General features: G+C 41.4%; 1 protein-coding gene across 1 annotated transcript; it reads left to right on the top strand.

The window, feature by feature from the left end:
- The first annotated feature begins 9,277 nt into the window (after positions 1-9,277).
- Positions 9,278-10,240, top strand: LOC142875685 (olfactory receptor 6C74-like). Its single transcript, XM_076010402.1, has one exon. It carries the CDS (start codon positions 9,278-9,280, stop codon positions 10,238-10,240), a length of 963 nt encoding a protein of 320 aa, XP_075866517.1.
- The last annotated feature ends 1,693 nt before the right edge of the window (positions 10,241-11,933 follow it).

Here is an 11,933-nt window from a genome sequence, read left to right as displayed (position 1 = left end):
TCTTGTAACTGCCTTTGTGTGTTTCTGTGCGTCTTTTTCTGTTCTGTGTTCATCCCCCGACCTGCAAATGGGCCATGGCAGTATAGCACACCTCGTATTTTCCTAGATAGAGCTGGAACCCATTCTATTAAGTGAAGTATCCCAAGAATGGAAAAACAAGCACAAAACATACTCACCAAAAAAATTGGTATTAACTGATCAATACCTAAGTGGACATATAGGAATAACATTTATTGGGTTTCGGGCAGGTGTGTATGTGGGGATGGGTCTATACATACATAATGAGTGGGGTTTGGACATATTTGAAGCTCTTACTCAAGGGAGAAGGGGGGAAAAGGGCAATATATGTAGCCTTAACATTTCTACCCCTATTATATGCTGAAAAAAAAATACTTCCACTCCTCCAAAAAGAATCATTTAATTTGGTGTGGGATATTGACTGGGAATGGGAACAAGGAAATTTATGGTGAATTAGAAATGCTTTCTTTTCTTTTCTTTTATTTAGGCATATGTTGGGGGTATAGATTTTAAGGTTTCAATAAATGCCCTTTCCCCCCTACCCCCACAAGTCTGAGTCTCCAGCATGACCATCCCCCAGATGGTGCACATCTCACTCATTTTGTATGTATATACCCACCCCCCCCCGCGCCCCTGCCGACTACCCTATTACTGTAGTACCTATGTGTCCACTTAGGTACTGCTCATGTGATACCAGTTTGCTGGTGAGTATATGTGCTGCTTGTTTTTCCATTCTTGGGATACTTCACTTAGTAGTATGGGTTCCAGCTCTAACCAGGAAAATATAAGATGTGCTATATCACCATTGTTTCTTAGAGCTGAATAGTACTCCATGGTATACATATACCACATTTTGTTAATCCATTCCTGGATTGATGGGCACTTGGGCGGTCTCCACAGTCTTGCAATATTGAATTGTGCTGCTATAAACATTCGAGTGCAGGTGTCGTTTTTTTTGAGTGTCATTGGATCTTTTGGGGAGATGCCCAGTAGTGGGATTGCTGGATCAAATGGTAGATTCACTTGTATCACTTTAAAGTGTATCCAAATTGCCAGCATTTGTTTTTTTTTTTTTTTTTTTTTGAGACAGAGTCTCGCTTTGTTGTCCAGGCTAGAGTGAGTGCCGTGGCGTCAGCCTAGCTCACAGCAACCTCAAACTCCTGGGCTAGAGTGATCCTTCTGCCTCAGCCTCCTGAGTAGCTGGGACTACAGGCATGCGCCACTATGCCCGGCTAATTTTATATATATATATCAGTTGGCCAATTAATTTCTTTCTATTTATAGTAGAGACGGGGTCTCGCTCTTGCTCAGGCTGGTTTTGAACTCCTGACCTTGAGCAATCCGCCCGCCTCAGCCTCCCAAGAGCTAGGATTACAGGCGTGAGCCACAGCGCCCGGCCAGCATTTGTTGTTTGGGGCCTTTTTGATAAAGGCCATTCTGACTAGAGTTAAGTGATATCTCATTGTGGTTTTGATTTGCATTTCTCTGATGATTAGAGATGTTGAGCCTTTTTTCATATGTTTGCTGTCCACTCCTTTGTCTTCTTTAGAAAAGTTTCTGTTCAAGTTTTTTGCCAATTTTTAATAGGGTTATTTGATTTTTTCGTGCTGATTTTCCTGAGTTCTAAAGATTCTAGTTATCAACCCCTTATCGGATGCGTAGGATGCAAAAATTTTCTCCCACTCTGTAGTTTATCTGTTTACTCTCATGACTGTAACCACGACTTCCAGTACTATTTTGAATAGAAATGGAGATAGTGGGCAGCCTTGTCTGGTTCCAGTTCTAAGTGGGAATGCTTTCAAATTTTCCTCATTCAGTATGATGTTTGCTATGGGTCTGTCACATATGGCTTGTATCAGTTTTAGGTATGTTCCTTCTATGCCTATTTTCTTAAGTGTTTGTATCATGAAAGGGTGTTGAATTTTGTCAAAAGTTTTTTCTGCATCTATTGAGAGAATCATGTGGTCTTTGTTTTTGCTTGTGTTTTCCTATCCATTCAGCCAGCCTATGTGTCTTGAGTGGAGAGCGTAAGCCATTCACGTTTATTGAGAGAACTGATAGGTAAGGTAGATTGCTGTTCATTCTGTTGGGTTGGATGTTGTTTCTTTGATTTCTCTCTTGAGCCATAGTAATATCTGGCCTTTAGTCTTTGGGTTTTTGTTGTCTTTATATTCATGAATTTTTATTATGGTGTTCCATGTGTAACACCGTTTTGAGTACTTCTTGTAGGGCTGGTCTTGTCTTGGTGAATTCTCTGAGGCTTTGCTTGTCTGAGAATGTCTTTATTTCTCCTTCATATACGAAGCTTAGTTTTGCAGAGAATAAGAGTCTAGGCTGGGCATTGTTTTGTTTCAGAAGAGTGAGAATTGGACCCCAGTCTCTCCTTGCTTATAAAGTCTCAGTAGAGAAGTCTGGTGTTATTCGAATTGGCTGTCCCTTGTAAATTACTTGCTTCTTTTGTCTTTCAGCTCTTAGAAGGGCCTCTTTAGTTTATATTTTGGTCAGTCTGATGAGTGTATGTCAAAATGTCTTCCTGTTTGCATTGAATCTCCCAGGGGTCCTCTGAGCTTCTTGAACTTGTATATTGAGATTTTGAGCAAGGCCTGGGAAATTTTCCTCTATTATATCTTCAAGAAGCTTGTCCAACCCTTGAGTGATGTCTTTTTACTCTTCTGGTAACCCTATGACCCTCATGCTAGTTTTCTTTACATAATCCCACATCTCTTGTAGGCTTTGCTATTTTCTCTTTTTTCTCTGCTCTATCTGTGACTGATTTATTTAGTTGGAGGGTGTTATCTTCAATCTCTGAGATTCTTTCTTCTGTCTGATCTACCCTGTTCTTGAGATTTTCCACTGTATTTTGTAGTTTCCTGAGTTGATTCTTCATCTTCAGGACTTCAGTTAAAGTTTCCTTCACTGTGCCAATCTTTTTAGTGAACTTTTCTTCTATATCCTGGAGGCTTTTTGTGGTTTCTTTGTGTTGGTTATTGAGTTGTTCTTTCAGGTCGGTGAGTGTTCTTATGATCCACATATGAAATTCCTCTTCTGTCATTTTAGTTGCCAGGTTTTGGTTGTTGTCTGTTTCTAAGGGGCTGGTGCTCCTCTTTGGGGGTGTGTTTTCCATTTGTTTCTTCATATTTCTGGAATTCCTTTGATGATTTCTTCCCATGTTGCTCAGTTGTTGTTTCTCTCCTGTAGGTTTTTGTTTGGGTATTCACACATCTTGTTTAGTTTCTCAGCTGGTTGGTGGTGTTGCTCACCGGCAGTGGCATTCGCTGGGCTGGTGTCTGCAGGCGTCTCTACCTGCTGGTGAGCCCACCAGCTGTCCGAGATGCAGTAGAGGGGAAACAGGGGATCCACCTATCCTTCCTCCTTGTCTCTGGGCTGCTCCTGCGGCCTGCCGTCTTCTGCCTCCTTAATTACACAGGTGGAGATTGATGGCAGGAATGGGAACAGTTCATATCTCAGTTCCACCCCCAAGGTGGGGCTAGAAACTTTGGAGCCAAAGGCCCAGCCCCAAGTCACCAGAGTATGTGGGTCATAAAATCTCTCTGCCTTATATCCACCAAAGTCAGCCTCCTACTAGGCTTGGCCCTGCCCAGGCAAACTCCAGGGCCTGGACACCGAGCGCAGGAGACCTTTGCAGGGAGAGACTGTCCTGAAGCTGTCAGGCCGGTAGCCAGACCCACCAATCCTTGTCTTCTGTCTCATTAATTTCACAGGTGGAGATAAGCGGCAGGAATGGGAACAGTTTCTATCTCGGCTCTGCCCCCAAGGCAGGGATACAAACTTTGGGGCCAAAGGCCTAGCCTCAAATCCCCAGATGTGGGGGTCGTAAAATATCTCTGCCTTATAACCACTAAAGGGAGCCTCCTACGAGACTCGGCTCTACCCAGGCGGGCTCTGCACTCTGGACACAGAGCGCGGGAGAGCTGTGCAGGGATAGACTGACCAGAAGCGGGTAGGCAGGCAATGGGACCCACCTCTCCTTGTCTTCTGTCTCCTTAATTACACAGGTGGAGTTAAGCGGCAGGAATGGCAACAGTTCCTATCTCAGCTGCACTCCCAAGGCTGGGAAAGAGACTTTGGAGCCCAGGGCGGGGCTCCAGGTCACAGGAGAGTGTGGAAGGCAATGCTTCTCTGCCTTAAATCTGCCAAGTGCAATCTCCCCTGTAGTACTGCCCTGTCCGGGCAGGGTCTACTCTCTGAGCACAGAGTCAGTGCCATTTGTGCAGCAAGTGATGGTCCAATATCAAATTGGTGGAGCAGGGGTGCGTACCAGTGCTCTCTCTGTGCCTCCCCTCCAAACCCCAACCCAAGTCAGTGCTAGAATGCCAAGTCAGCGCTGGAATGTGGAGGCGCGAGCGGTGCCGGAGGGGCAGAGGGACGGGGGTCCTAATGGATCAAGGAGTATAACTTTGCGCACTCTGACCTCTCAGTGCTATCCCAAACCTCCTCTATATCCAAAGTCAAAGCCTCCTTCTGTGTACACTCCCCTTAACCTTGACCTGGGAGTGTTCTGCAGGGAGATGCCCGAGTGGGCTCTGGTTCCGGCTGCGCGGAGAGTGGTTGCTGGGCTCGGGCCCTCCCCCACCTTAACCTGCGGCAGCTGTGTGCTCTAGAGAACTCAGCGTGTTCCCTGCTCTAGTCTCCTCTCCACACGGCTTAGTCCCACACTTCCACTTCTCACCAACTTTAGGCACCTCCCGGCTACGTGGAAGTGGAGCTCGGTGTTGGAGGAGGTGTCTCTCAGCACCAGATAGGGCTGGCGCCACTGCCAGCCAGCAGCAGCTTAAACCCCGCCTCGGTCCCTCCCTGTTGTGTGCCTCCGAATCCCCGATTTTTGTGGAAGAATAATCGATTCACCTTTGCTTTAGGCTGTAAATGGTCTTATCCCTCCGTTTCCTGGTGGATGTCTGCAGGCTTGCAAAGCTGGTCCCGTGGAAGTGCAGATCACTCCCGTGTGGCTATCCGCTTTCTTCACTTTTCGCTCTGGGAGCAGAGAGTCAGGAGGGCACCCCTACTCCGCCAGTTTTCCCCCCTAGAAATGTTTTCTGTTTAGATTTGAGAAGTGGTTGCCTGGCTGTTTACATATGTAAAAAGTCATCCGTCTGTATAGTTAAGATGTGGCATTTTATAGTATGCAAATTATACCTCTATAAAGAAAATGTCTGGTTATACAGCAAAAAACAAGGAAAAAAAATAAAGGCAACCTGATTTTTGTTGTTTAAGCCTGTCTTGACAATTGTAATTAGGAAATTTACAGAGTTTATAACCCTGGGGCAACCATGCCAAATCTACCTCTGACGACTTTCACAGAGGCCCGTGCAGATATTGAGAATGATGGCAGTAAGTTACCAGACTCAGTGATGTGGTAATTACAAGGTATTTCTGCTGAATTTTCTACTCTCGGCAATGAACAATTAAATGTCCCCTGGGATCTGTTTTGACCTTTAGGTGGTTTCCTTTTTTCATAGTCCTCTAATGAGGTCCGAATGTTCCAAGGGTTTCTTCTTTGGGACCTTACTGTCTTCATTGGTATTGATAAATAATCCTCCAGTACATATATCATGAGGGAATTTACATGTATTTCACTTCTGACTGCAATGACACCCATCTAGGTGGAAAGATGAAGAACAAGTAGTGGATGGGAAAGTGAGGCAATTTGACCTTTTCTGTCTCTTTTCCCTGAGTCTATTTGGGATGAACACACAACCAACCAGGTGTGATGTTCATGATGGACTGTGTCATCATGCCCCATAGAATGAATACGAATTTGCTCAGGAATTCTAAAATGTCACAGCAGCAAATGCTGATGCAGCTTTGGGTCTTTTCGTATTGTCTTAATGATTTAGGATTTACCATCACAGAGAAGGAAAGCTATGACTATTTGACCTGCAGGGTTTGGAAATCTCTGTCTTTCTTGAAATGATTAGCCTTAAAAATTTCCTATTGAGTTAAGACATGAGCCACCCACTGACATTTTTATAGGTAAAAGATAGCTACATCTCAAGTCAGAGTGTTCTTTTTTATTTTTCCTTTCCATTAGTGTAGGAGAAATATCCTGGTGTGTTGGAAGAAAAAAGAAGCACATAATCAAAGAAGATGTTTCCTCTGAGCTACATCTTGGTGAGTACTTGACGATGGGGTTGATTTGCAAGCTAATGGGTCAAATATTTAAACTAGAGGCTGGTTATGTTTAAGCCAGTGTGTGGATCACATAGAGTTAAAGCAAAATGCCTGGCAAAAATCAAAGAACTAAGTGAAGTGCAATTTAATTATGGTGACTGAGTCGCTAGAGCACTAATTTGTAACAGAAGCCCAGACCCCTTCCCCAAAGATTCAGTGTCAGTTCATCTGGTTTCTGGGTGGGTACTGGCTTATTAAACAATTATTGTTCCTCTAGTGACTGCAGTGGGCACCCAGGTGTGATTCCAGCCACATCAGAATTGTCCCATGTAACAATGTTCCCTGAAAAAGGGTATGTTTAAGGGTGATTTATGACTAATAGCAGAAGAAAACACTTCCATTCTGCTTGGAAAAGGAGGGGGATCCTGATTCACATGTTATGTATTTATAAGTTGAGTCCGCACAATGAAGTCATGTAACTATTTCTCCCCTTTCTTTAGACACGATTTCTGGATAGTTATGGATCCTGTGAGAGTGAGCTTTTATGCTCAGTCTAGGGTCTTGAGTAAAGAAGTTAGGCTAAATATACTTCAGGAAAATAAACGGATTCGAACATGGTAATAGGAACGTGGCTTTTTCATGGTGTCTATTTTCAGAGGGCCAACGGCAGTACATAGGAGTGCTATGCAGAGTGCCTGTCATAGCCGAAGTGCAGAAACTTACACTGGGACCCCACGAAAGAATATTTTCTGTGGGATGACAGCTTTCATTGTTATCTGTTAGTTTTATTATTTTTGTCTGCAAAAGATAATTAATTCATTTTTCATGCTTTACCTTGTATGGGGTATTATTTGGAGATATTATTTTTGCCCATGACACATATATCTTTATCCTCATCACTCCTCCTTGTTGAGGACTATGCATTTTGAACATATTCAATAAATGTATACATGAAATGAAATTTCAGTCCTAAAGAACTTTGTTTTTCAGGATCTCATTCAAAAAATTGTTCCTATAATGAGGAATTCATTGCTTGAGTCTATAAACCCTAGGACTGAATGCAAACACTTTGCAGTCAGTTTACAGAGTTTCAAATCTCAGTTCTGCTGCTAAATACTTGAGAGGTCTTCGGAGAGCTACTTAACTGCCCTTTTCCTCATTTGTCTTCATATGTAAAATAGACTTGATAATAATAATACTGATTATTATTACCTATAATCTAGGGTCATTAGGAGGCTTAAATATATGTATATGTAATATGCATATATGTAATGTACTTTAAAAATTCCCACCAGCTAAAGGTGTATGCTGTGTAATAACAGTACTGCTCTCTGTTAGACAGATGAGTGATTTCAAAGTGGCATCCACAGGGTGAATCTATCCTGCAATTATGTTGTATTCAGCCTAACACTGTTACTGTATATAACACTGTTGAATGTGTTGTCAACATTTAAAGAGGGACATTTTGCAATAACTGCACATTTCTAGATTTTCTTAGGAAAAAAAAGGATTGGTTAACACCAAGGCCTTTGTTTCCCAAAGTAAAAAAAGAAAAAAAAGTCAGCTAGAAGTACCTGCCCATTTCAACAGGGTATGTGTTGTCCCATGTTCTGGGCTCCACAGCTGCTTCCTGACTTCCTAACCTGGAGCCCAAATGCCACATGCCTTTCCTGTCAACACATCTGAGCTATCTAGCTACCCCATCTAAGCATGGGATTTAGTAGACTCTGAAGCTCAGACTTCTGGGGGGAGGGGGGCAAGGACATTATTTGAAACCTTAAAATTTGTACCCCCCTAATATGCTGAAATAAAAAAAATCATATATGACTGACTTTATCAAATGATACCTAACTGGTATGTTAATGTTACTATTGCAATGACTGTGATCTTGACCATCTTTGCTACTACTTGCCAGTGTTTATTGAGTATGCATTATTTACCAGGCCCTGTAATAGACACTTTATTTGAATTATTTCCACTACTTATGAGAAACTTGCCAAGTAGGTATTATCAATTTACGCATTTTACAAATGAGGAAATGGAGGCTCAGTGAGCTACAGCTACTTGCCCAAGGTCAGTGCTGGTGTTGGCAAGAAAGCCAGTGCTATGTGGCTTTAAACCCAGTGCTTTGTCATCATACTGTCTGACCATCCCCTTGTCAACCTTCCTGGCTCCTCTCACAATATGCATCCAAATATAGAGGGTCACTGAAGGAAATGATTTTACATCATTTTACATACCAGGAATTAAGCATAGGCGGACTCCAAAGGAAGGAAATGGCAGAAGTAAGTAAGCACAGTCCTGTGACAGATGCAGATGTCATTTTGCTATGGGAAAAATTATTAAAAAATAACTCGGTAAAAATTTTGTGTCCATCTATACTAGAGCCTGTTCTGTTTAAATCCTCTGAAGTGAGGCAAAATCCCTTAAAGGTATAATTTTCCAATCACTGATGCTAGGCTCTATTTTAGAAAATATAAAAAACTTATTGTTTGAAAGCATAACAACCTATTTCTAATGAGGCAGAGAAACTGCATTTCTATTAACATTACAAAACTGTAAGTGTACATTAAGTAAGGGAAAATTCACTATATAGGCGTAAATAGTGGATTAAGTATCTATTATTTATTCTCATTAGGATACATAACAAACATTTCCATAATTCTACTAAGGATACTTTTGCAGTTGCTTGTTCATTTTTCTTTATAGTTTTATTGAGCTCTTTAGAGCTCACAACACTGTTGTTTTTCTGAATCATTCATCATATTATGAGGAATTAAACTTTATGATGTCTTGTGGGGAGGGCAGATGGATTTTTCTAAATCTTGATTCTTTTCTGATTCTCCTGGAAGTAAAGAATTCAATGCAATGCTTCAGTTTCAGAATAAATTATTTTTAAAGCCCTGAAAAAAATTATTCTCAAAAGCAAAACCCAAAAATAAACCTTCAATTTTTACAGTTGAACGATGGTACATGTTCAAGTAATGGTTAATAAAATATTTTAAAAAATGATTCCTTTTGCAGAATAGCAGATGCAAGGAAACAGTATTTTTTTTTAAATATTGGCCATCCATTAAATTCTTTATTCTTCAATGATAGTATTTTCTGCCTAACAGATCACAGAGGGTTGATGATAGACAAAGAAATGGACATAACCATAAAGCTGAGGAATGAGACAACGGTCCATGAGTTCATCCTGGAGGGGTTCCCTGCTGTCCAGCACCTGGGGAACGTGCTGTTCCTGGTGCACCTGCTGGCGTACCTGGGCTCTGTCATGGGAAACATGCTCATAATCACCATCACCTGGGCTGACCATCGCCTCCAGACACCAATGTATATTTTGCTCAGCAGTTTCTCCTTCTGTGAGTGTGGTCTTATAACCACAGTTATTCCTAAACTGCTGGTCATCTTTCTGTTAGGTAAGCAAACAATTCCCTTTACTGACTGTCTCACACAAGCTTTTTTTACTTTATTTCTTGGGGCAACGATTTTCTTCCTCATGGCTGCCATGTCCTTGGATCGCTACCTGGCCATTTGCAAACCTCTGCACTACCCAACCATGATGAATCTCAGGGTTTGTTTCCTTCTGGTTTTCTTCTGCTATGTTTTGTCCTTCATCCTCTTCGCTGGTCTGTTTGTCAAGGTTTCCCAGCTGTCCTTCTGTGGCCCCAATGTCATCCCGCATTTCTTCTGTGATCTTGGCTCCTTAATTCATCTCTCCTGTTCTGACACCAGATCTACTGAGATGTTGGCCTTTGGCCTCACTTCGTTTATCCTATTTACATCCCTCATGATAACCATCATTGCGTATGGCAATATAGTAGTCACAATCATGCATCTCCCCTCAGCCAAGGAGCGGCAGAAAGCTTTCTCCACCTGCTCCTCCCACCTCATTGTCCTCTCTCTGATGTATGGCAGCTGTGTCTTTATATACGTGAAACCGAACCAAAGGGACAGGCTGGACTCCAACAGAGAGGCTGCTCTTGTGAACACGGTGGTGACGCCGCTGCTGAACCCAGTCATCTACACTCTGCGGAACAAGCAGGTTCACCAGGCTCTGAGGGATGCTCTGTTCAGGATGAAATTGCACTAATAGGGTCATAGGTCTTTGCAGAGCAAATGGAGCTCCTTGGTCATCTAGCTCATTTTCCCACCATGGCGGAAATCTTCTCCATATATTCTGTACCTAATGTCATCTTGCTTATGGTAATATTTGCCTAGACAGATACTGCTTTATCTTGCAATTCAATGCCTTGTATATTTGAAAATTCAAATAAGTACTCTAGACTGTGATAAAATTATTTTCCTTTATTTCTGCTCATTGTTCTTATGTGAATTCAATTCAAACAACATTTATATGAAGCCTAATATACATAAATCAAATAATATGAAGTCTTTAAGTTAAGAATACCATAGTTATGAATCATATTCTATAATTGCTGTTCATGGTATGCTCTTATGCTTGAACATTCTGATACCTAAGAACAAATAGATAGAAACCCCTTTTGTACTACTGTATTTATTGAAGGCAGGATTTGAAAATTGTATGAATTCAATGTGAATGAATCAGCAGTAATTTACTAAGTTCTGTCTTTGAATTCGTTGGTGTAGAGATATTACCAGCTTTGTGTAACTCCAGGTTGTTTATATGGGCACTTTCACTTTATCGTTGTTTAGTTGTGTCAAATATTATTAAGAAAGGTGTCTTTAATCCTTCCTTGAACCATAAACAAAATATAAAACATTTAAATATGTGCATGTTTCCCCTGTACTTGTTGTTGCCAAGCCCTTAGAGCCAATAAGTTGCAGTAGGGAGGTGGTCCCAGTATCAAATTATTTCCTCCTGCGCAAGAGATGTCTCCCCTAATATGACTTTATGTGTAGTTCTGGTGTGTCTTCTGGGTTAAGGTAAATTCTGGTTGACATTGTACACAGCCAAAATAAAAGAACTGATAATTAGAAAAGTTTAAAATGATAATGAGTGCATTAATGACAAAAATTATTAAATTGAGCCAGATACTGTGTTTACAAGTTCATTGGAGAAGTTCCTCCCACCTGAAGGCAATTGTAGTAGAGGGATGTGTGTGCCTGTCACCACTCATTCCCCATCTGCCTGGTGTGATTTGATTTTGTTTTCATATCAGCATATTACTGGGGTACAAATGTTTAGGTTACGTATATTGCCCTTGTCCCCCCACCCCAAGTCAGAGCCTCAAGTGTGTCTAGCTCCAAGACTGAGTGCATGATACTCATTATATATGTATATACCCATCCCTTTAACCCCCTCCCATCTACCCGACACGTGATGAATGTTATTTCTATATGTGCACTTTGGTGTTGATCAGTTAAAACCAATTTGATGGTGAGTACATGTGGTGCTATTATTCCATTCTTGCAATACTTCACTTGTGATTTGTTTCTTTAAAAGTTTTTTTTGTTTGTTTCAGCATATTATGGTGGTACACATTTTTAGTTTACATATATTGCCTTTGCCCCACCCGAGTCAGAGCTTTAAGTGTGCCCATACTCCAGACAGTGTGCACCACACCTATTAGGTGTGTATATACCCATCCCTTACCCTCTTATACTTGCCTGACACCCGATGAATGTTATTACTATATGTGCCTTTAAGTGTTGATCACTTAATACCAATTTGATGGTGAGTACATGTGGTGCTTGTTTTTCCATTCTTGTGATACTACACTTAGTAGAATGTGCTCCAGTTCTGTAGGATAATAGATTTTAGAAGAAAGTTATTTGATTTTTAGTGTGTCTTACTTAAGTCC

The sequence above is a fragment of the Microcebus murinus genome, chromosome 14, assembly GCF_040939455.1.
Source record: "Microcebus murinus isolate Inina chromosome 14, M.murinus_Inina_mat1.0, whole genome shotgun sequence".
Classification (NCBI taxonomy): Eukaryota; Metazoa; Chordata; class Mammalia; order Primates; family Cheirogaleidae; genus Microcebus; species Microcebus murinus.
The sequence above is the reverse complement of the archived record's forward strand: the minus strand, read 5'-3'. Positions and strand labels throughout refer to the sequence as shown.